At 33.5% G+C, this 23,135-nt stretch overlaps 2 protein-coding genes across 3 annotated transcripts; both read left to right on the forward strand.

Moving 5' to 3' along the window:
- Positions 1-6,179: 6,179 nt before the first annotated feature.
- On the forward strand, positions 6,180-18,015 carry LOC107635079 (uncharacterized). 2 transcript variants are annotated; one of them, XM_088483448.1, is made up of 23 exons: positions 6,180-6,628; positions 7,097-7,204; positions 7,768-7,916; positions 8,031-8,112; positions 8,236-8,648; positions 9,034-9,457; positions 9,536-9,759; positions 10,708-10,903; positions 11,048-11,193; positions 11,345-11,519; positions 11,653-11,706; positions 12,147-12,326; positions 12,725-12,837; positions 13,659-13,838; positions 14,889-14,946; positions 15,836-15,895; positions 16,017-16,058; positions 16,159-16,286; positions 16,388-16,523; positions 16,611-16,688; positions 17,047-17,163; positions 17,325-17,387; positions 17,499-18,015. In XM_088483448.1, exons 1-23 carry the CDS (start codon positions 6,482-6,484, stop codon positions 17,583-17,585), a joined length of 3,360 nt encoding a protein of 1,119 aa, XP_088339574.1. In that variant the 5' UTR covers positions 6,180-6,481; the 3' UTR covers positions 17,586-18,015. The 2 variants fall into 2 exon arrangements, with proteins under 2 accessions (XP_088339574.1, XP_088339575.1); XM_088483449.1 differs by having other exon boundaries at positions 6,182-6,628; positions 7,102-7,204.
- Positions 18,016-21,300: 3,285 nt separating this feature from the next.
- On the forward strand, positions 21,301-22,296 carry LOC107637143 (putative B3 domain-containing protein At3g49610). Its single transcript, XM_016340587.1, has one exon. It carries the CDS (start codon positions 21,301-21,303, stop codon positions 22,294-22,296), a length of 996 nt encoding a protein of 331 aa, XP_016196073.1.
- The last annotated feature ends 839 nt before the right edge of the window (positions 22,297-23,135 follow it).

Here is a 23,135-nt window from a genome sequence, read left to right on the forward strand (position 1 = left end):
TTATCAAGCATCCTTGAAAAGGGATGACAAAGGAAAGGAAACAAATTTTGTTTCAAATGATGAAAATTCCACCACTCATTATGATGTATCTAATTTCTTTAAGGATTCTGAAGGAAATATTGACTATTTGATCAATGATGGAATAGTTTGATATGTGTATGTGTTTGTTAAGTATTCATGTGAATAATTTTACTGTGCATGTACTTCTACTCATTTTATTATTATTATCATTTGTTTTTGAAGAAAAATGGTAAGGACATATTCTAATGATATTTGCCTTGCGAATAGTGCAAGTTCGCACACTATTCTTAAAAGCACTATATATTTTACCCATCTTATGCTAAAAGAACAATATGTTAATACTATTATTGACTCAGGCAATGTGATAGAAGGCTCCGGAAGAGCTATAATTTTGTTTCTCGGAGGAACAAAATTTATAATAAATAATGCACTATTACCTACCAAGTCTCGAAGAAACTTGTTGAGTTTTAAAGATATTCGCCGAAATGGATATCATATTGAGACTATGAATAAGGGAAATCATGAGTACTTATGTATCATAACTCATGATTCAAATAAAAGGGTTATATTAGAAAATTTACCCTCACTTTCATCTGGGTTGTATTATACCAAGATTAGTGTAATTGAATCACATGCCATTGTAAACCAGAAGTTTACTAGCCCAAATGAATTCATAACTTGGTATGATAGATCGGGTCATCCGGAAACAACCATGATGAGAAGAATTATTAAAAACTCCCATGGACATTCACTAAAGAACCAGAAGATTCTTAAAACTAGTGAATTTTGTTGTGCTACATGTTCTCAGGGAAAGTTAATTTTAAGGCCATCACTAGTAAATGTTAGATTTGAGTTCCCTAAATTCCTAGAAAGGATTCAAGGTGATATATGTGGACCTATTCATCCACCATGTGGATCTTTTAGATATTTTATGGTCCTGATAGACGCATCTTCGAGATGATCACATGTGTGCTTATTATCTTCTCGCAACCTGGCGTTTGCGAGATTAGTGGCTCAAATTATTCGATTAAAAGCACAATTTCCAGAAAATCCAATCAAAGCAATTCGCCTTGATAATGCTGGTGAATTTACTTCCCAAGCTTTTGATGCTTATTATATGGCTAATGGAATAAGTGTTGAACATCCAGTAGCTTATGTTTACACACAAAATGGGTTAGCAGAATCACTTATTAAACGCCTCCAATTGATTGCTAGACCCTTACTTATGAGAACAAATCTCCCAACCTCGGTTTGGGGCATGCTATTTTACATGCCGCAGCACTTATTCGTTTGAGGCCAACGAGTTACCATCAGTTCTCTCCTATGTAATTAGCTTTTGGCCAGCAGTCAAATGTCTCCCATTTAAGAATATTTGGGTGTGCGATATATGTTTCCATTGCACCACCTAATCGCACCAAAATGGGACCTCAAAGAAAATTGGGGATATATGTTAGATATGATTCTCCCTATATAGTGAGGTATCTTGAGATACAAACGGGATATGTATTTAAAGCCTGGTTTACGGATTGTCATTTTGATGAATCAAAATTTCCAACATTAGGGGGAGAGAATAAGCTTCCTGAAAAGGAACTTAATTGGAATGCATCATCGTTGATGCATTTAGATCCTCGATCAAGGTAATGTGAACTAGAAGTTCAAAAGATTATACATTTGCAAAGAATAGCAAATGAATTGCCTGATGCATTTTCCGATATAAAGAGGATAACCAAATCTTATATACCAGCGGAAAATGCCCCAATTCGAATTGATGTCCCAGTAGGACAAGTAGCCACTGAAGCAAATTCATGCCAGAAGCGTGGCAGGGCAGAAAATGCCCCAATTCGAATTGATGTCCCAGTAGGACAAATAGCCACTGAAACAAATACACGCCAGAAGCGTGGCAGGCCTGTCAGTTCCAAAGATAAAAATCCTCGAAAGAGAAAAGAGGTATATACTATTCCTGTTGAAAAAGACATAGTAAAGACACCTGCAGTTGTCCAAAATTCTGATATAATTTTAACGCCAGAACACGTTCAGGTACCTAAAAATTGTGAAAATGATGAGATCTCGATAAATTATGTCTTTACATGAGAGAAATGGGACCGAAATAAGACAATTGTCAATGAAATATTTGCATATAATGTGGCATTAAATATCATGCAAGAAAATAAAGATCTTGAGCCAAGATTAGTCGAAGAATGTCGACAAAAGAATGATTGGCCAAAATGGAAAGAAGTCATGAAGGCTGAATTAGACTCACTTGCAAAACGTGAAGTCTTTGGACCTGTAGTCCGTACACCTGAAGATGTAAAACCTGTTGGATACCAATGGGTATTTGTGAGAAAACGGAATAAGAAAAATGAAGTTGTGCGCTACAAAGCCCGACTTATGGCACAAGGTTTTTCACAAAGGCCCGGTATAGATTATGAAGAAACGTATTCCCCTGTAATGGATGCGATAACATTGAGTTATTTGGTTAGTTTATCTGCATATCATAAACGGCATATGCATTTAATGGATGTGGTAACAGCCTATTTGTATGGCTCATTAGATCGGGATATCTATATGAAAGTCCCTGAAGAACTAAAGATATCTAAACCATCCAGTGAATATTCGCAAGGGTTATACTCAGTTAAATTGCAAAGATCTTTATATGGTCTAAAACAATCTGGACGAATGTGGTATAATCGTCTTACTGAGTATCTGGCCAAAAACGGATTCAAGAATGATGATATCTGTCCATGTGTTTTCATAAAGAAAACCACATCTGGATTCATTATAATTGCTGTGTATGTTGATGATTTAAATATCATTGGGACTCCTGAGGAGATTCCAACAATTATAAAAACTCTGAAAGAAGAGTTTGAGATGAAAGATCTTGGAAGGACTAAATTTTGTTTCGACCTGCAGATCGAGCATACAAAAAATGGGATCTTTATTCATCAAGCGACATACACAGAGAAGATCTTAAAAAGATTTTATATGGATAAGTCACATCCTTTGAGTACCCCAATGATCGTAAGATCTTTGGATATGGAAAATGATCAATTCCGTCCTAAAGAAGAGAATGAAGATATCCTTGGTCCTGAAGTACTATATCTTAGTGCCATTAGAGCGCTAATGTATCTTGCCAATAATACGCGACCTGACATATCATTCGCAGTGAATTTACTAGCAAGATATAGTTCCTCTCTAACTAGAAGACATTGGAGTGGAATTAAATAGATCTTTCGATATCTTCATGGAACAGTTGATATGAGATTGTTTTATCCCTATGGATCCAAGTCACAATTAGTTGGCTATGCAGATGCTGGATATTTGTCTGATCCACATAAAGGGAGATCTCAAACATGATACATATTCACATATGGTGGTACAGCTATATCATGGAGGTCCACGAAACAGATGATAGCAGCAACCTCCTCTAATCATGCTGAAATACTGGCGATTCATGAAGCTAGTCGCGAGTGTTTTTGGCTGAGGAGTCTGATTCAATATATTCTGTCATCATGTGGACTTATTGATCATAAAATAGCTCCAACTGTCCTGTTTGAAGATAATACAGCATGCATTGCTCAACTTAAAGGTGGATACATCAAAAGTGATAGAACAAAGCATATTTCCCTCAAATTCTTCTTCACTTATGATTTTCAAAATCAAGGGACAATTGATATCCAACAGATCCGCTCAAGTGACAATCTGGCAAATTTATTTACAAAGTCACTCCCAAAATCCTCTTTTGAAAAATTGGTACATCAGATTGGGATGCACCAATTTCGAGATATTAAATGATGTCGACAAGAGGGGGAGACTGTACTCTTTTTTCCTTGGTCAGGTTTTTTTCCCATTGGGTTTTTCTTGACAAAGTTTTTAATGAGGCAGTTCCCATCACTAAAGGATATTGTATTCTTTTTCCTTCACTACGGTTTTTTTTCACTGGGTTTCTCTTTAGTAAGGTTTTAACGAGGCAATAATCCTAAATGGTCATCCAAGGGGGAGTGTTGCGATAAGAATAATATGGATGACCATAGGTGGCTCATCTTTTCCGATAATGAAATGCTATGTTTCCAAAGTCATCACATTTAATGATAGTGGAAAAAGAAGCCACATTTCATGTATAAATAGAGGTTGAACCTCAGTGAACAATTACAGCAATAAACAAATACATTCTTCACTCTCTCTCTTTCATATTATTCTCTTTCTTATATACTTTATAATATTATTATATATATTAATTATATCTATTATATTGATATAGTAGTTCTAGTGAATATTACTATCATAGTTATCTAATTATATTTTCATATTTTATATTTATTACTTCTTCCTTATTTATTTAATTATTTTACAACATCTATAAGAGTTTTCGTAGAATATTTTGCCTAAATAGAATGTGGATACTAGATAGAGTAGATTGGATGTCTTTCTCCTTTTTTTTCCTTGCTCAGACGCTTAGTTGTATGTTTTTGTAAACGAATTACCCCTTTCTGTGTTCTTTTATTTTTTTGGACTTGCCTTTCTGTGTCCTTTTTTTATATTTTTGAATGTTTTTGGTTCATTAACTTGGCTCTGTTTGGGTTATTTTTTATTGGGTAACAGTTTATGGTTCATAGTCCACACTGTTTCTGGGCTAATTCAACTACACTTCTTTATCACTTGCTCTAATTCTGACCCAAACCAAAAAGACATATTTTGTTGAGCGGACAACGATAAACAATTTTCAGTGCTTGGACACCCCTGTGCAAAGGAGGAAAAAAAAAAAAAAAAATCAAAGATGTGAAAAACATGCTATTTTATGGGATTCAGATAGTCAATTAATTTTGTGCAAAACCTCATATACTTTAGGGAGAAATAATACTTGGTTGAAGAAAAAAAACCAGTGTTTACTGTTTTCATATCTTAAAACTAGCATATAATCTAAGGAAAAAAATTAATTATAAGATGATAAAATAAAAAATTAATTACGATTAAATTTGTAATTTTAATTATGTGTAAATTTTATTGTCTTAAATAAAATGATTAGTGCTTATTTGATAAATCGATAAAAAAAGATATTTTTTTATTTTGTAGTGTATTTGATAAGTTTCTAATATTAAAAGTAAAAGTATTAAAAAAAAAAATCTTTTTTAAGAAGCTTCAATTTATATCTTTAAAAAAAATTTAAAAAAATATATTTTTCACATAATAAATGAACAAAAAAATATTTTTATTTTATTTTATCCAAACATAATTAATAAATAAAAAATATTTTTATATAAGATATCCAAATTAAAATCACTTTTATTTTATAAAAGATTTTTTTAAAAAATATCATTAAAAAAAATCTTTTTCAAAAATAACTCCAAACAAATCTTAAACTCTCTTTTTTTACTTTATCAACTTATTAAATTTAGAGGTTTTTGATTTATCTAAAAATTACATGGGTGTTGATACCACCAAGTACCAAGTTACCAACCGTTCTACCCTATAAAACTGTCTTCAATGTGCATCCTATAAAACTGTCTTCAATGTGCATCTTCACCCAAACAAATTTAAAATTGAATAGCGTCAGATTAGAAAAATTACTTCTCCCTTCTAAATCTTGTTTATTTCCTTGTTTGTTTTTTTTGTATGTGTTCTTGTTACAACAAGTAAATTGCCCTAAGCCAGTACGATTTACGCATAGTGAATATCGTTTTAAATAAGAATATAAGATATAAAGATAATTAAGGGTCTTTCTTAATTGTTTCAGTTAAAAATCCTAGAAACTAGGAATAATTATTGAAAAAAAATAAGATAGTATATTTGTTTTCGTCATTCAAAACATCACTAAACAGGTTACATTATTTCAATAAATAAAATCACTTTATTTAATTGAGTGAAAATATAGAAAACAAAATACAAAATATTTACTATCTGCAATATTTTTCATATTATTATATTATTTAAGAAATATTGTATTGGTTATAACTAAATTCATAAATCTTAAAGAGAAAAAACTTGTAACGAAAACAGAAAATAAATATTATTATTTTTGAGTTAATTTATTTAAAAAAATTCCACAGGGAATACATGCATTAAGAGACTTTTTTTGTGAGCAATTACAATTCTCTTTTTTATTTTTATTTATTTACACATACAAAAGTTTTATTTATTATTTTTTTTCAGTGTGTTGTTTCAGCCTTCGTAGAAGTTGAGATAGCTATTCTTCCCAAAAAATGAAAAATCCCAAATCCAAATCGTAGATCTTACTATAGCTAAGCTCAAGCGATTTTTTTCTGTCCTCGTTAATTATTATTTCCTCATCACAATAACAACAACAATTAAAATAACAATAATATTAATAATAATAATAATAATAATAAAAAATGCTGGTGATCTTGCTCTTCCAGTTCCTCACACCTCTCTGCAGATCCTAGATCTGCGATCAATTTCACCATTTTCAAGCAAATCTCAGAAGAAGAAGAAGAAGAAGAAGAAGATGTATATGGCATATGGGTGGCCTCAGGTGATCCCTCTTGAGCAGGGAGTATGTTCCTCCGCCCCGAAAATCGTGTACCTCAAAATCATCAACCGTTTGTTACTTGTTGTATCCCCAACTCACTTTGAACTATGGAGTTCTTCCCAGGTACCTCGACCCCTCTATATCAATTCGGCATTTTTGAATTGTTTGTGTACATATTTGGGGATTTCTTTTGAGCTGGGTTTTCTGTTGAATGCAATGGAAGTGAGTTGAATTATTCTAATACGGGAATTTGGAGTTTATATTTTAGTTGTGTGTAACTTTTATTTTAATATTTTTGTAAAAAATTATGATTGGGTTTTGATGGAGGTGATTGTGGAATGTGGTTACTGGGGTTTACATTATGTTTTTTTGCACGTTTGAAATTGTGTTCATGGTGTCATGGAGCAGAGTTTCTGTAATGTTATGGTCGGGTTTATCTGTTTTTTTTGGGGGGGAATGTTGGACTGGGTTTCTTCAGGGGTAAATTACTGCAATATCGGGTATATGGGAGTTTTTTTTTTGGGGGGGGGGGGGTGTGGTTAAAGGATGGAATATAAGCTTGACAGTGTATTGGATTTTCTGTTGGTGCAGCATAGATTGAGATTGGGGAAGTACAAGAGAGATGCGTATTCTTTGCAAAAGGAAGGGGAAAACTTGCAGGCCGTGTGGAGTCCTGATGGCAAATTAATCGCCATTCTTGTAAGTTCTTCAGAATGTTGATATGTGCATTAGTGAATTATGAGCATTTTGAGAACATTTTGATTATACATGTTTGATTAAGAGTAATAAGTAATCCTGCATATTTGTTGATGATTATGAAATGTGGCTTACAACCTTTGGAGGATGCATGCAAATGAAAAATGAAGCTGCCAGTTGGGATTCATATTATGTGATTGTTAGTAGGCTATATTGTGAAATGAAAGATGCTGCTTGCTCAGTCTATTCTAGATCTAGAAAGCTTGTTGGATTAGCCTTTGTATCCAAAATAAGAACAGTTAAAACCTTTATGGTTACTTGTTTGTTCATGTCTATATCCAGGTACTAGTGAGATATCATATGTTCAATTTCATCTAGGGTCTTTGTTTTGTTCCCAAATTCACAATCCTAGTAACTTGTGCCTTGAAATTACTATATTGTGCTTTAGTTATAAATATTTTGTTGAATCCAAATGTTTGTCTATTAATCTTGTTTTATTCTGGATAAGTGATAATATGGTGTTTATGTTCCTAATACAATTCATTTTTTCTCTCTTTAATTTGCAGACATCTTCTTTCTTTCTTCACATTTTTAAGGTCCAGCTTTCAGATAAACGGATACACATTGGAGGGAAGCAACCCTCTGCTTTGTGCCTAGCTGCTATATCCCTTCTGCTTTCCGAGCAAGTTCCTTTCACAGGAAAGGATTTGTCCATGTATGTATCGTTCTAGCTTTGGTTTATAACTCTCTTTGAAATGCAACTGAAAACTTCTAGTGGTAGTAAACTTTTTGGATCTTGATATCTCTGTCGATACAACTTTTATGGCAGGAGCAATATTGTTTGTGATAATAAATACTTGCTGCTTGGACTTTCTGATGGAAGTTTATATAGTATGTCTTGGAAGGGGGAGGTAATTTAAACATCCAGGCCTCAACAACTTTGGACAATATAATAATATAATGTTCTTTTTTTTATAATTATTTTTTTTTAAATGTATAACAAAATTACTGTCATTTTTTAATCTCCTGAACAGTTCTATGGGGCTTTTCAATTTGATCGATGTCCTCCAGCTAGCTTTGAAGATTCTCAAATACCACTTTCTGTAGAGAATGGTCTTTCTCCTAAAGGTCACCCAAAGGTTCTTGTGTCCAACCATGTTACTCCAAAGTCTGAAATCAGCCAACTAGAACTTTGTCTTCCATTGAGGTTGCTGTTTGTCTTGTATTCTGATGGGCAACTTGTCTCATGTTCCATAAGTAAGAAAGGTTTAAAGCAGGTTGATTGCATTAAAGCAGAAAAGAGATTGGGATCTGGTGATGCTGTATGCGCTTCAGTAGCCATTGGACAGCAAATTCTTGCTGTAGGTACCAGAAGAGGAACAGTTGAGTTATATGATTTGGCTGATTCGGGATCACATATACGCACAGTCTCTTTGTATGATTGGGGGTAAGTTTTATTCAATATGCATATGTGGAATTGGAATCATATTGAATGCCAGTGTGATTTACTTCTGCAATCTTGATACTGAAGCTCTTTGACATGCATAATTTACTTATTTGTGTGTGTGATTTATATATGTTTCTCTACTCCAGTGATGTCTATTTTTATTGATTACTGGTTTGTTTTTGTTTTAGAACTTTAGAAGATTATTATCATATCTAACATATGTGCACAGATCAGTGGATTCTTTTTAATGCTAGCAGCATCAGCTCCTTTCTAGTGATTGCAATCATTTTAGGGTCAGAAATATGACTATAGTGATTGTTCCTTTATCATATCAATATAGGTTGGTTTTCTGTCATGAAGTATATTCAATATGACTATTTTGCAGATATTCAATGGATGACACCGGCCCTGTTAGTTGCATTGCTTGGACACCCGATAATTCTGCTTTTGCAGTTGGTTGGAAGTTAAGGGGGCTCACAGTTTGGTCTGTCTCTGGGTGTCGCTTGATGTCAACAATCCGACAAATAGGTTTAAGTTCTGTATCTTCTCCAATTGCTAAGCCAAACCATGATTGTAAGTATGAGCCATTGATGGGTGGTACCTCACTAATGCAGTGGGATGAATATGGGTATAGACTATATGCTATTGAGGGGGAATCTTCAGGGAGAATTATTTCATTCTCTTTTGGAAAATGCTGTCTTAGCAGAGGTGTTTCAGACAGCCGACAAGTGATTTATGGGGAAGACCGCTTACTTATTGTGCAGTCTGAAGAGACCGATGAACTCAAAATGCTCCATCTTAAACTTCCAGTTATGTGTTTTATTGTCAAAATTTGACCACATAATCTTTCACTTAACAGACCTTTATAACATCTACTATTTGTGCAGGTTTCTTATATTTCCCAAAACTGGCCTGTACAACATGTGGCAGCTAGTCAGGATGGAATGTACTTAGCTGTCGCTGGCCTCCATGGTTTGATACTCTATGATATACGTCTGAAAAGATGGAGAGTATTTGGAGATGTTACCCAGGAACAAAAGATTCAGTGCAAGGGATTGTTATGGCTGGGGAAGATTGTTGTCGTCTGCAACTATCTTGTTTCTTCTAACACGTAAGATACTTATATTACTTATATGTTTTATGTGGTTGGTCTTACAAATTTTCTAGTTATTGTACTGTATGTCTTCCAAAGCAAATTGGTGGAAAAAATAAACTTCTTGAGAGAAAAAGAAATTCATCAAGAATGAAGAGAATAAAAAGAGAGGAGGTTAAGATATCTTCCATCAGAAAATAACTGTCTTAAAAGCTGCAAAAATCCCATATGTATGCCCCTCAAGGTTAGCAATGAGCAATGCTGATGGCCTTGTCCTTGTGTTAATTAGTAATAGAAACCCTTTGAAACACCCTTAGTTGAGCTTTATAGAGGAGTCAAGACCTATCCCACAACAAATCTAAAGGCATTGAAGAATTTTGAAAAATGTGTTCATTTCTTTGTAACTAATACATAAATTTTATACACTGCATAGTTCAATAGGATCTTGACCTGTTTTTCTTCTTACAAACGTTCTAAGTCATATTGCCAACAATGCTTCTAGAAAGTTTGGACAAACCCAATATATCCACAAACAATCAGCCTATCCCACAAAGGATTAGTAACCGGGCAAAGTAAAAATAGATGTGTAAGTGATTTTAAGTTGTTCATGCGCATATAACAAATCTGAACCTCACTCTCACATCACTTGGAGATAACGATTAAGTAACCTTTATAAGTATTTGTTCAACTCTTCCTTTATAAATTACAAGATAGCTTTTAAGATGTGAGTTAGGCTTATCTCATGGTACATTCAATTAGGTACATTCAATTCCAAGAGCATTGAACAATGTTAAGGTCTTTCACCCTTATATGATATTTAATGATTAGATCTCATTGTACTCCAAAAAAAGGGTCTCATTAAAACTATAGTTTTGGTAACATTTACCGTAGCAGGATGCAGCATTTCTCATAAATATATACATATTCTACTTCCAATGGTTTCTTAGGATACTTTATTGGTCTCAGGTATGAATTGCTCTTTTATCCAAGATATCACCTTGATCAAAGTTCATTGCTCTATCGGAAACCATTGCTTGCCCAACCTATGGTGATGGATGTGTACCAAGATTATGTATTGGTTACTTATAGACCATTTGATGTCCATATATTCCATGTGAAATTGTTTGGTGATTTATCTCCTTCGGGAAATCCTGATCTACAGGTAATGCATATATTTAAGTATTTTTTTTTCTCTTTTTCTCTTAAATTTTTTTTTTCTGTAAAATATAATCTTGATTTGTTACTTTTTTATTTGGAAAAAAAAATTTGTTTGTTATACATCTTTAAGTGATAACATGACAAACAGCTTTCTGCAGTACGAGAACTTTCAATTATGACTGCCAAGAGCCATCCTGCAGCAATGCGATTCATTCCTGATCAAATTCCGAGAGATTCTATCTCAAACAACTATATTTCATCTTCATCAGATTCGTTAAGAAGAGAGCCAGCAAGGTAGTGCCATTATGAACAACATATACCCCCTTTCTTCAATTTATTATAGCATTTCTTGGATTGAAATGGTTGAAGGTAAAATGTTGTGTGTGTGTGTGGTGGCTGTGGTTTTACTTTGTATCTCATTCCTTATGGAAATGATTTGTTTTAGATGTTTGATATTGAGAGCCAATGGGGAACTTTCACTTCTTGATTTGGATGATGGACGTGAGAGGAATCTTACTGATTCAGTTGAACTATTTTGGGTTACCTGTGGCCAGTCTGAGGATAAAACAAATTTGATTGAAGAAGTTTCATGGTTAGATTATGGTCATCGAGGCATGCAGGTAATTGACTGCTATATCTTTTTCATTCCATTAATTTTACTTGGTTTACATGGCTATTGAATTTGATGGATCCTCTAGTAAATTTCCTTTTTACTTTTCTGATAGTTTTTTACATGAAAGTTCATTGTTGCAGGTTTGGTATCCATCTCCAGGTGCTAATTCTTTTAAGCAGGAGGACTTCTTGCAGGTTTGGATATAAATCAACCGAGGAAAATGTTTATAATTCTGTAGGCTATGTTGAACATAATGTGAAACTTTAGAACTTGTTGCCTCAAAATTAAAAAACTATTATAATTGTAATTCATTCCTTTGGATGCATTTTTATAGATATTGTTATCACAAAGAATTACCTGAAAATTTGGGCTCACTAATTTTATTGTAGTTTTGATTCATATTCTATCTGGTTGTTTGGTATCATTCTTAGTGAACTACTTGGTTAGTCAGTTGTCCTGTTCTGTTCTGTTTCTCTTTGCTAACGTTTATTGAAAGATACTCTCATCAACTTAAGTATATTTGCTTGATATGTATACTATCAAGATAAACAATACTTTTAGCCATTGAAAAAATTCAACCATTCCTTTACTCTTGAATCGGTTAAATGTGCTGATTTGGGATTCAATATTTTAGTTGGATCCGGAGCTGGAGTTTGATCGCGAAGTATACCCTCTAGGACTTCTTCCAAATGCTGGTGTAGTAGTTGGTGTTTCTCAGAGAATGTCATTTTCAGCTGGTTCAGAATTTCCATGTTTTGAGCCATCTCCTCAGGCACAAACAATATTGCACTGTTTGCTGCGTCATCTTCTTCAGGTATTATAGTTATTCATCCTTATACTTTTTGTGGCAGGGTTGGAGAAGGGACCTTCTCAGTTTCTTAGTTGATTACACCAACAAAAATAGAGACATGGATATCATTTGAACTTGTATCTGTGTGTTGTTGTCACATATCTTTTTAAGGTTGCTATACCTTGATATACGTCGAGATGGCGTATCCACTTTTGTAAATTCTTTTTTGTTCTAATCAAATCTCTGTTCCCCAAAAAAAGTGGATTGGTTATAGATAAATCTTTTTTTGTTTTTGGTTTTACTTTTGTATAGGGGGATGCTTATCCCCAATTTGTATTTTCCTTCTCCTCATCTTAATGAAATTGTTTTTATCTATCAGATCCCCAATTGGTTTTACTCTTATTTATTTATGTTTCTGCTAGAGGGACAAAATTGAAGAAGCTTTAAGGCTGGCAGATTTATCAGCTGAGAAGCCGCATTTTTCACATTGTCTAGAGTGGCTTCTTTTTACGGTATTTGAAGCAGATATATCCAGGTACTTCTCGGAAAGGTTAATAATGGTCTCTGTCTAATTTGTGAATTTCAACCTGTGGTTGTGCTTATGACTATATGGATCAAACAATGTATGTACTATCGTGGACCATATTGTTACTTCAAATAAACTTTATGCCAAATTTTATGAGGGGAATCTCTTGTTCTTGCTGCTTCATTGAGCCGACTCTTTGCATATAACAAGCTCTGTTAAGCTGCACTTAAGGGTGGCATGAGCTCATTACAAGTGAAATGAGGTTCTCCTCTCATTTGAAATGACTAAAATGGGTGACATTTTGGGCAAATGTTTGGGAAAATTCTTAGTGAAAGCATAATTTTATACACTTCCTGGATCAAGATTTTAGTTTTCTTTCCAAACCAAACACTAAAAATTAGATGAAGTGTACATCATTAATGGGATCTCTTCATGGTTCTATATTCACATTATGAAACTGAATAGTTATCTGATGTTGAAACAACCTCGTATTTGCCTGTAGTTTCTTTGTCGTTTTCCTTTGAAATTTCATGGTGCTTAAACTTAATTCTTTAGTGTTAGGATCACATTGGTATATGAGTTGATTACCATTAGTAAGAGTTAGCTAGGAGTACTTGGTTACAATGGTTTAGTCATTTGATTAGTATAAATAGAAGTGATAGGATACAGTGAGAGAAGAGTTTCAAATTCTGAGTAATTGTGATTGTTTCGAGAGTTGAGAGGTCTCTTTAATATCCTCTCTATCATTTTAATTCATCAATAAATACAACTTTCTGTGTCCATTTCTAACGTTTATTCTGGCTGTTTATTTTTCATGCTGATTACCCCAGGCCTAATGCAAACAAGAACCAGCTCTCAGTTCCCAAACATGCCAAAAGATCGCTTTTGGAGAAAACCTGTGATCTTATCAGGAATTTTCCGGAGTACCTTGATGTTGTTGTAAGTGTTGCAAGAAAAACTGATGGTCGTCATTGGGCAGATTTGTTCTCAGCAGCTGGCAGATCAACAGAGTATGTCTTTCAAGCATTTAATATTTTTTTTTTCAATTTCAACTTAGCTTATTACTTGGAGTGAACACTAGTACAATATGGAATTGAGTAGGTAGGAAAGAAAACAACTTTCTAGTGTTGCCTTTATGTTGAAACTGTATACTACTGGAAAATTATTGACTTGGATAAATCTTACTGAGCAAACTTTATAGTTTATACTATATCCCTTTTCATGCTGGATGTATTTCTGTTTGGCATGTCAAGGAAAAAAAAGAAGCAGAATTGGTACTGTACACAATTAAATGCTTCATTTGTACATGCTTCTGCATGTTAATTTATTTATGGAGCTCATTTGGCAGCATGAATAGACAGGGATGGAAATGTAAGATATGTATCAAGTAAGAATGAGGTTGTCATGACTTTGAGAGTACGACGTCAAATTATATATCCACTCCTTTTCCTTTCGGCAACCCACCCATTAATTTGGAATTTAATCTCAACTATTCATCAATCTGATCAGATCTGATTTTGGCTCATTTTCACTGTTCACAACAATTTCATTCCGACTTGATACATCCCCTGCCCCTCCTCCTCCTCCTTCCCTCTCTCTCTCTCTCTCTCTCCCCCCCCCCCCCCCCCAACACACACACACACAGGGTGATGACTAGTGAGAGGAATGATTTATTATGAAAGTGAGATGAGCAAATTTGTATTTTATATGCATAGATGGCTAATATTAGAAGTTTAAAAGTCACCTAATTCCATGTTTTAATTTTGATCATTGATGTACTACCCAACAGTCCAAATTTATGGTTAAAAGTGATCTTTGGATTGATGAATGCTACATTTACAAAAAGTGAATAGAATTGGTAAAAGAAGTGTTGTTTTTATATTTTAAGGTATATATATATATAAAAGAATATTTAACAAATTTACTGCATTCATCTGATATATTTATATATGATGACTAGTTTAAACTCCTTACTATTTGTCCACTGCTGGAAGTTACAATGCTTTTCCAATTTGTATTGTAGGAGTGTAAATGTTTTAAGGTTTTTTGGTTTATTATAGATTGTTTGAGGAATGCTTTCAACGTAGATGGTATCGCACTGCAGCTTGCTATATATTGGTAAGATTCACTTGCCTTTCTGAATAGATTTGTTCATATGTAGAATCGTTACATTCCTGACATTTTTTGCTTTCTGATATGTGTAGTTTGTCTATTTCTTCAATCAGTGCTGCCCACTGTATAAAAATTGTTTCGTTTAATTCTTAAATCGTATCAATCTCCTTGCTCTCTTGTTGAATTGGTTTTTGGTTTGTTATCTGCAACAAATAAGTAGTAAACAGGGTAGATGCTTTTTTTTTTTTAATTCTCTCTATGCTTTGTGTTAATCCTCCCTTATTGCACTTTGTGGCATTCATAATTTATATATGTGTGTGTGTGTTATGTGTGGGACAAATTCAGAATCAAATTCACATGTTTTTGCATTGTCTTGTGGCTGTGTTTTCATGGAACAATTTGAATTTGAATAAATCTTTGATGAATGCTGTGCATGCTGTGCAACTTTAAATCAGTTCTTATTGGCTATGTTTGTTGGGTTTGGAATCAGGAAAGAGGCAAAGTTTTTGTGGCACTGCAGTATCCGCCACTATTTGAATTTTTTCGTTGGAGAATGGAGCATAATGCTCACACCTTAAATGATAAATATTTTAACAAGCAAGTTTTATGTTATTAGATGCCTGGCATCTATTTGGTGTAAAGATCATGATCATTATATATGACTTTCTTTCTCGGACATGTTGAGAGGTAGGAAAGCCATGCTTTATAGATAATTTTTTTTCGTTTCTTTTGCTTTTTATAGAGGAACTCTTATCCTCTATCTTTATTAGCCTTCTCCTCATTGTGTTAAAATTATTTTTCTTATTAAACGTAAGAAGATTGAATGGTAATGTATGTGTCTGTGTGATGTTTATATTATCACATAATCATATTTATTTTATCTAAAATATTACAGGTGATTGCTAAACTTGAGGGTCCTGCTGTTAGTCAGTACTGTGCTTTGCGGTTATTACAGGTTTGGGATTGATGCTTCTAATAACTCTCTCTCTCTCTCTCTCTCTCTCTCTCTCTCTCTCTCTCTCTCTCTCTCTCTCTAACACTAAAGTGATATCATTGATGTGGTTTATCATACACAGGCAACACTTGATGAATCTCTGTATGAGCTTGCTGGAGAACTGGTATTGTTTTGAAACACTCATATTGTTCCCTTTAGTTGGTCAAGTAATATTACACAGGAAATCGTGATGTTTTTCTTAAAATTCTGTGTTGGGTGCTCAGGTGAGGTTCTTGCTCAGATCTGGCAGGGAGTACGATCAGGCATCAAGTGATTCAGATAAATTATCCCCCAGATTTTTAGGATATTTTCTTTTTCGTTCTAGTGAGAGGAAGCAGTCATTGGATAAAAGGTTTGTGTGCATTTTAATAAGAAGTTAGTGAATTATTTTAACTGTTGACCATCGAAATTACCAACCATTTTTAACAAAGATTTTTTTTTTTTTTGAATCAGTGGCTCATTCAAGGAGCAAAGTGCTCATATTACCTCTGTTAAGAATATTTTAGAAAACCATGCTAGTTACCTGATGTCCGGGAAAGAGCTCTCGAAGCTTGTTGCATTTGTAAAAGGCACTCAGTTTGATTTAGTGGTAACATGATCTTGCTGAATAATCTCCTTTCCGATCATTTTGTTCCAGTCAAAGAGTTTAAATTTCTTTGATGGCTATCAATTACAGGAGTATCTACAACGCGAAAGATATGGGAGTGCTAGGTTGGAGAATTTTGCTTCAGGGCTTGAACTAATAAGCCAAAAGGTCTGAGGTTTTAATATTTGGAAAACACTGGTTTCTTGTTGACTATTCAATGCACTTTCTTGGTTTTAAATTACAGTAACGTAACATTGTTTTGTCTTTTGGCCTCCCTTTCCTTTGTGTTTTATTTTGTTCACTCTTGGTCAAATACAGTGATGATAACCTCAAACTTCTTTGACTTCCTACTATGTGTCCATTAAATTTAAGCTGTTCGTTTAAAAAGAGGCATGGGTTTATTAGGTATTGTTGCTGATGTTTAGTGATATTGGAGAGAGCACATAATCCTTCCTTCTTGTGCTCTTATTTCTTTTCTCTTTGCTTATTTTTGCTTCTCATTAATGAAACTATTTTGTGCAATCAGCTTCAAATGGAAACGTTACAGAGCCGGTTGGATGCAGACTTTCTCCTGGCTCATATGTGCTCTGTAAAGTTCAAAGAATGGATAGTTGTTCTTGCTACCCTATTAAGACGATCTGAGGTATTGCATTGTGATATTGCATACATGCATATAGCATTTCTTCACTCCCATTGTGCTTTTCCTTCTGTAAAGGGAGGCATTTAGACATGGTATTGGCATCTTTTCCCATTTTAGCTGGTTCACTTTGTTGGCAAGTGCATTCTTCTGATGAGATTTTACAGGTGCTTTTTGACTTGTTCCAACATGATGTTCGGCTATGGAAAGCATACAGCATCACGCTCCAGGTATATCTAATTTAGATTACTGTTGGAAATTATAGCATGCCATTATGTTCAGTAAATAATAATTAATATAGCATATAACTATTTTTCCTGCCTGTTATCTGTGCATTACAGTCACACCCAACATTTGTTGAATATCAAGATTTACTTGAAGACCTTGAGCAGAAACTATCATCAATTTCAAATACGGAAGAATCATGATAGCTAATCCGCATTTCACATATGGAATTTGTTGGTTCCCTGTGCTGAGTGGGTTTCATCGTTCCCCACAAGATTGTCTGACAAATCATGTCACACCAATTAAGGACCATGCATCGTTTCCGTTGTAATTAATTGATTGTGGGGACCGGAAAGCGTAGTTTACGTGCTGGTTTACCATGATCCTGTTTACAAATCATATTGGAGGTAGTCCATTGAATCCGGAGTAGTGCGTGTAGATAGAGGTTAGAAGTATTTGTAGGGAGGGTTGTGCATGTTTGAGGATTTCATTATTCTTTTAACTTTTTAATACACATCTTGTAATATGTCTTTTATTGTAAAAGCATGAGCAGATCCATCTGTACATATTAGTTACGCTTCTGAATTCTGATAGCTCAACATTTATAGCAAGTGGAATTTATTGATTCTGCAACTGGTGCTTTTCTCCATAGTGTGAAGAGTAACATCGATTTTTTGCTGCTTTCATGTTTGGTACTTTTCCCCTGTAAGCTACCTTGATGTTAAAATTAGCTGAATCCATTTTGAATTAGAAAGGCTTTCTTATTTACATTGTTATTTCATGTGTACTAGTTACTTTGCTTAGAGATTAGGAACCAGAGAAGGTGATTATTTAGATCGAGAAATGGAAGGTGGTTATTTAAATAACTGGCTTCAAATTTACTTGTCAGCTTTAACTGACTTCAAATTTACTTGTCAGCTTTCAACAATGGCTGATGGTCTAACATAATTTTCAGGTGTCCTAATCATTTTTGTTCTTCAATCGGCATATGCTTTGCTTGTGCTTCTATTAGTCGTTAAATTTTGGTGAAGACAAGAATCGGGATTTTTTTTTTCTAAATAAATAAAATAAAAATATTAATTACTGAAATATGTATTTACGAGCGATTTAACCGAAGAGCATCACACCACCTATCTCGTTTATCATGTAAACAAGATAAGGTTGAAGAAAATGTGGTCGTATCACATTTATACATGTGTTGTCTAATCAAAGTTCAAACACGTGCTATAATCAGATTATAAATCAAAGTTCAAACACGTGCTATAATCAGATTATAATCAAACACGTTTTAAATAATGTTATGAATTTTGGTATAATCTAACGTGCTCAAGGTAATAATAAACTCAAGAATCCAAATCAAAATTCAGACTCGTGCTATAATTGGATTATAATCAAATATGTTTCAAATCATATTACAAATTCCGTTATAATCAAATGCGCTCAACTGCTCAAAGTAATAATCAAACTCAAGAATCTAAGTTAAAGTTTAGACTCATGTTATAATTAGATTATAGTTAAACACACTCCAAATAATATTACAAAATTCGATTATAAGCAAATTAAAGTTGCTTTCTATGCATGATTGATAAACTGTATTATCTCTTAAAGTTGGTCTATAAAATCAAATTATGAATAATTGAATAGATCCTATATAAGAAGAGGTGTCAAAGGACTTTGACTAAAGAAAACAAAACCATTGAGCTTCCTCCAAAAGAAAGGAAAACGAACAATGGCAAGCAAATTGCATATTCGGTCATCAAACAGTTTGCCAAATAGATTTCATCTATGCTCCTCATGAATGCAAGAGCAATTGAGCAACCTTAGAAACTTTGAAGCAACTAGCACATCTGAGTCAGTTGCCAAAGACTTTGTCCTTGTTAAAATATGTATAACTCTTATAATTTAAGTGTGAAATGCTTCCAAAGAGATCTTGGATGGCTCAATCAAAGTCTTGGATGTGTGTGGCATCACAAGGAACACTATCATGCAGATAAAAAAAATATAAAATTCCTTCATTTATCTAATTATATATTAACATTTCAAATCAAGAGAAGGTGCAATGATGAGTAATTAAGAAAGAACAAGTTTATATTAACATTTCAAAAAGTACAAAATGATTCATGTAACAATAAATCTCTTAAAATTATGCAACTAATTAAAATGTAAACCACTTGCAAAAATAATACACTACCAAACTGATAAAACCAAACAGATATATAATACTGCCACATAGTAACAATGAATGTAATGATATAATGAATCAAAAAATATGTTACAGACGTTAAAGCATTGAATTCTCCTATTTTAGATGAAAGGCAATTATTATATTGAAGGTGACCTGAGAAAAATACCAAGTTATGCTATTTTAGATGAATAGCATAATAAAATGCCTAATAGGCCTAAAATTGGCACTGGCATTGCAATGGAATTATTAATTCATAATACAATATAAAAGAAAGAAAGAAAATGAAAAATAAAACTATAACAATGACTATTGAGATTTGAGACATTAACACCTCCAAAAAACCATTCTTGTAACTCTGAGTCTGTATCTGATCAACATGTTATATTAATTTCACAAAATTTTAACTTATACATGAGTCATTCTTACATTTAGTTTCAAAACCTCCTCGTCCTACTGCCTTATTGCTTGGATGATAATTATCAATAATCATTCTCAATTCTTTATCAGAGAAATGTCTAACATTATCAAGTGGATAACCTGAGAAACAACACAAGTATATAAATTGCATAAGGCATTAAACATAACGATAAATGAGTAACATTCTGTATATAAAAGAATTAATAATTATTGCCTTAGAATTTTTGAACAAACCGTAGCAGTATTTTATCAAATATAAACCAACCAGTATAACAATCAAAGATTTCTGCTGTCAATAGTAATTTGGTTATGTTTTTTGCTGGCATTAAGTAGGCATCAATCTCAGTAGAGAGTTTGTTTCGGATGTGCATGGATAAATATTCTCAGCATTTTTTCAAAGTAAAGAGATGTGGAGCACGTTGGGTGTGTAAGCAAGACATTCAAGATTTCAAGAAATCAAAATCCCAAACAGAAAAAAAAAAAAGAAAAAGAAAAGCAACTTCTGAACTGATCATGGACATCATCTCACATTCTTCACCTTCAGGAGGATGGGGAAGAGTATGAATTGGGTTTCCATGGATGAGACCTTTTGTAACATGAGCATTTGGAGTTTGTATTTGAAATCGACAGCTAATTTTTAGTCACACATTCTATAAAGTTCTTTCTTGATAAGCCTTTAATACGCTGTTTCTTCTCTTAAAACAGCTGCATTTTTTTTTTCAAATTGCAGAGTTCTTTCCTTTTCAACATTGTCAAAATCCAGATTTAAGAAAAAATGAATACACATACATTGGACAGAAGCAACTCTCTCTTCCTAGAATTTTGTATCATTCAAAGGATTTGTCAGTGTAGGTGCCTCTCTATTTTTGACTTTTTATCCTCCTTTAGTTTCAAATGCATTTGAAAACTTCTATTTGTATGATTGTGGAATATGAACTGGGGTCAAGATTTTGCCTTCTGTAATTATGATGAGCCGAAAAAACGAATGAAATTCTGTTTTCTTTTCCTTTGTTCTGCAGAGATACACTATCTCTATGAAATCAATTTTAAATCTAAGATTTGATTATCTTTTTTTATCTTCTCACTATTTGATTTAATTTATCTTATTCGTAATCTTTTCAAATCTTGAAATTAACTTATCTTTTTTTAAATCAGAAGATATGATTGATTGAAAGATTTAATTTTAATTTGTCAAACAAATTAACATATAGAAGTATATATAAGAAGAGGTGCTTGATTGAATTAAGCATACAGATTAACGCTAGCTTTCCAAAATTTGTGCCCAACTCACATTCTCTTCATTGCTATAGAAAAGAATGGACCAGCATAGAGCCACACTATGCTGCCAATGGCTCCAATGCAAACCACGTTCTTCATGCAGCAGCAAGAACAAACTGAAAGAAACTCTCATGGATTCTGATGATTCTACAGTTAAGGTGCCGTTTTCAAGCACGATGAAGGTAGCAAACGCCTTTGGTTACTGTCTTGAAGGGGCTAACGAGGAGGAGGAGAGGATGATGAATATCAAGAAAACAAAAAGAGACTGTTTCATTCAAAATAAAGAGTATGATTTCAACGATGATGAACTTGAAGTTGTTGATGTTCTGTTTAACCTCCCCAGAAACTTCTTAGAGAGGGTTAATTTAGAGACTTCAATCAGCGTTGTGAATTCAAGCTCCAGTGCCGATCAAGAACGGGTTTCAAAGGAGGCTTCCAAGAAAGAAACAAAGAAACCAGTCAACCAAGAAAGAAACAGCCCCAGTGCTGTGAATTCAGGGCCAAGTGCTGATCAAGAACGGGTTTCAAACATGAATTCCAACAAGACCGTTAACTTAGTGGATTCTCAGCTCAACCAAGAACCAGTCAACCAAGAACCAGTCAACCAAGAATCCTCTGAATTGCCACAAAATTTCAAGAACTTGATAAGTGATATGGGTGGCAGCAGGATCACTCTGCTTATCGAAAAAACTCTCTACCCCTCGGATTTGAATCCGCAACAAAACCGGCTTTCAATACCGTCACAGCGGGTCAAGGACAAAGATTTCTTGCTTCCTACGGAACTTGAAACTCTAGAGGAGAAAAAGGGAATAAAAGTGAAACTGATCCAACCGTCGCTGGAAATCACCGAGTTGACTTTGATTAAGTGGTTCATGCACAAGGGTCCAAAGTCAGAGAAAGTAAGCGTTTCTTATATTCTGAGGTCAAATTGGGTCAAAGTTGCAAAGGCTAACAACCTACAAAAGGATGATGTCATTCAAGTTTGGTCATTCCGAGTTGAAGATAAATTATGCATGGCAATTGTCAAGCTTTGATTCATTGTTTAATTTTGTTTTTCTTTAATCATTTTTAGCCTAATTTAGTCATTGCTGGAATTATGTTGATAAATCAGTGACGAACTTTGTTAGGTTTTTTTTTTCTGTGATAAAACTATCTTTATCATAGTTGGAAGAATTAATGATATGTTTTTACGTTTTGTTTTAATTAAAAAGTTTTGCTTTACATTTTAATGGTCTTGATAATATAAAAGTAGTCTAAAAAAATATGAAGTGTCTGAAAGAGCTTATGTATAGCTGGAATTGATGATCATCGATGATCTTTGAAGTGGAAAAGATGAAGGAAAGACAAGAAAGAGAAGAATTGAATTGCCATGATAATATAATATTATACTGATGTCTATGTATACAACCATACACTGCCTCATTTTCATAAACAGAAAGTCAGTTATCTTATATAAATATAGAAAGTATATAGATTAAAACATCTAAATATGTAGAAATTTTTCTAATTATTCATACTTATTTTGAATTTAGTAGACTCGGTTTTTTTCCTTTTTTACCCATATGTTTCATTATTCGGCTTCAGCCCTTTGACTTTGTTCTTTGTTACATTTTTTTGACTCTTTTAAAATTTCACAAAGTTGCTGCCCCCTAGATTTTTCCTTTGATTTATTGCGGCCAAGTCTTATTAAACCAAAAACATTCCCATATGTAGCCTCATACCAAAAATTTATAACCAAAATTAATTTTGATAAAATTGCAATGTAAGGGGTACTGTAACATAAAAATTGCAGAGTTAATTTCCCCTTATATCTTTGTTGTTCAGGTTCCTTATCTTTAAACATAAAAGTATTTTTAAATGAGTGAATTCTACT

The sequence above is a fragment of the Arachis ipaensis genome, chromosome B4 (assembly GCF_059453495.1).
Source record: "Arachis ipaensis isolate K30076 ecotype BB chromosome B4, ASM5945349v1, whole genome shotgun sequence".
Lineage (NCBI taxonomy): Eukaryota > Viridiplantae > Streptophyta > Magnoliopsida > Fabales > Fabaceae > Arachis > Arachis ipaensis.

Bases quoted from the DNA above. Each gene is read 5' to 3' on its own strand.
- LOC107635079 (XM_088483448.1), top strand. From the start codon at position 6,482: ATGTATATGGCATATGGGTGGCCTCAGGTGATCCCTCTTGAGCAGGGA. The intron at 8,649-9,033 runs GTAAGTTTTATT...ACTATTTTGCAG, and splicing joins GTCTCTTTGTATGATTGGGG to ATATTCAATGGATGACACCG. The intron at 16,689-17,046 runs GTCTGAGGTTTT...TTGTGCAATCAG, and splicing joins TTGAACTAATAAGCCAAAAG to CTTCAAATGGAAACGTTACA.
- LOC107637143 (XM_016340587.1), top strand. From the start codon at position 21,301: ATGGACCAGCATAGAGCCACACTATGCTGCCAATGGCTCCAATGCAAA.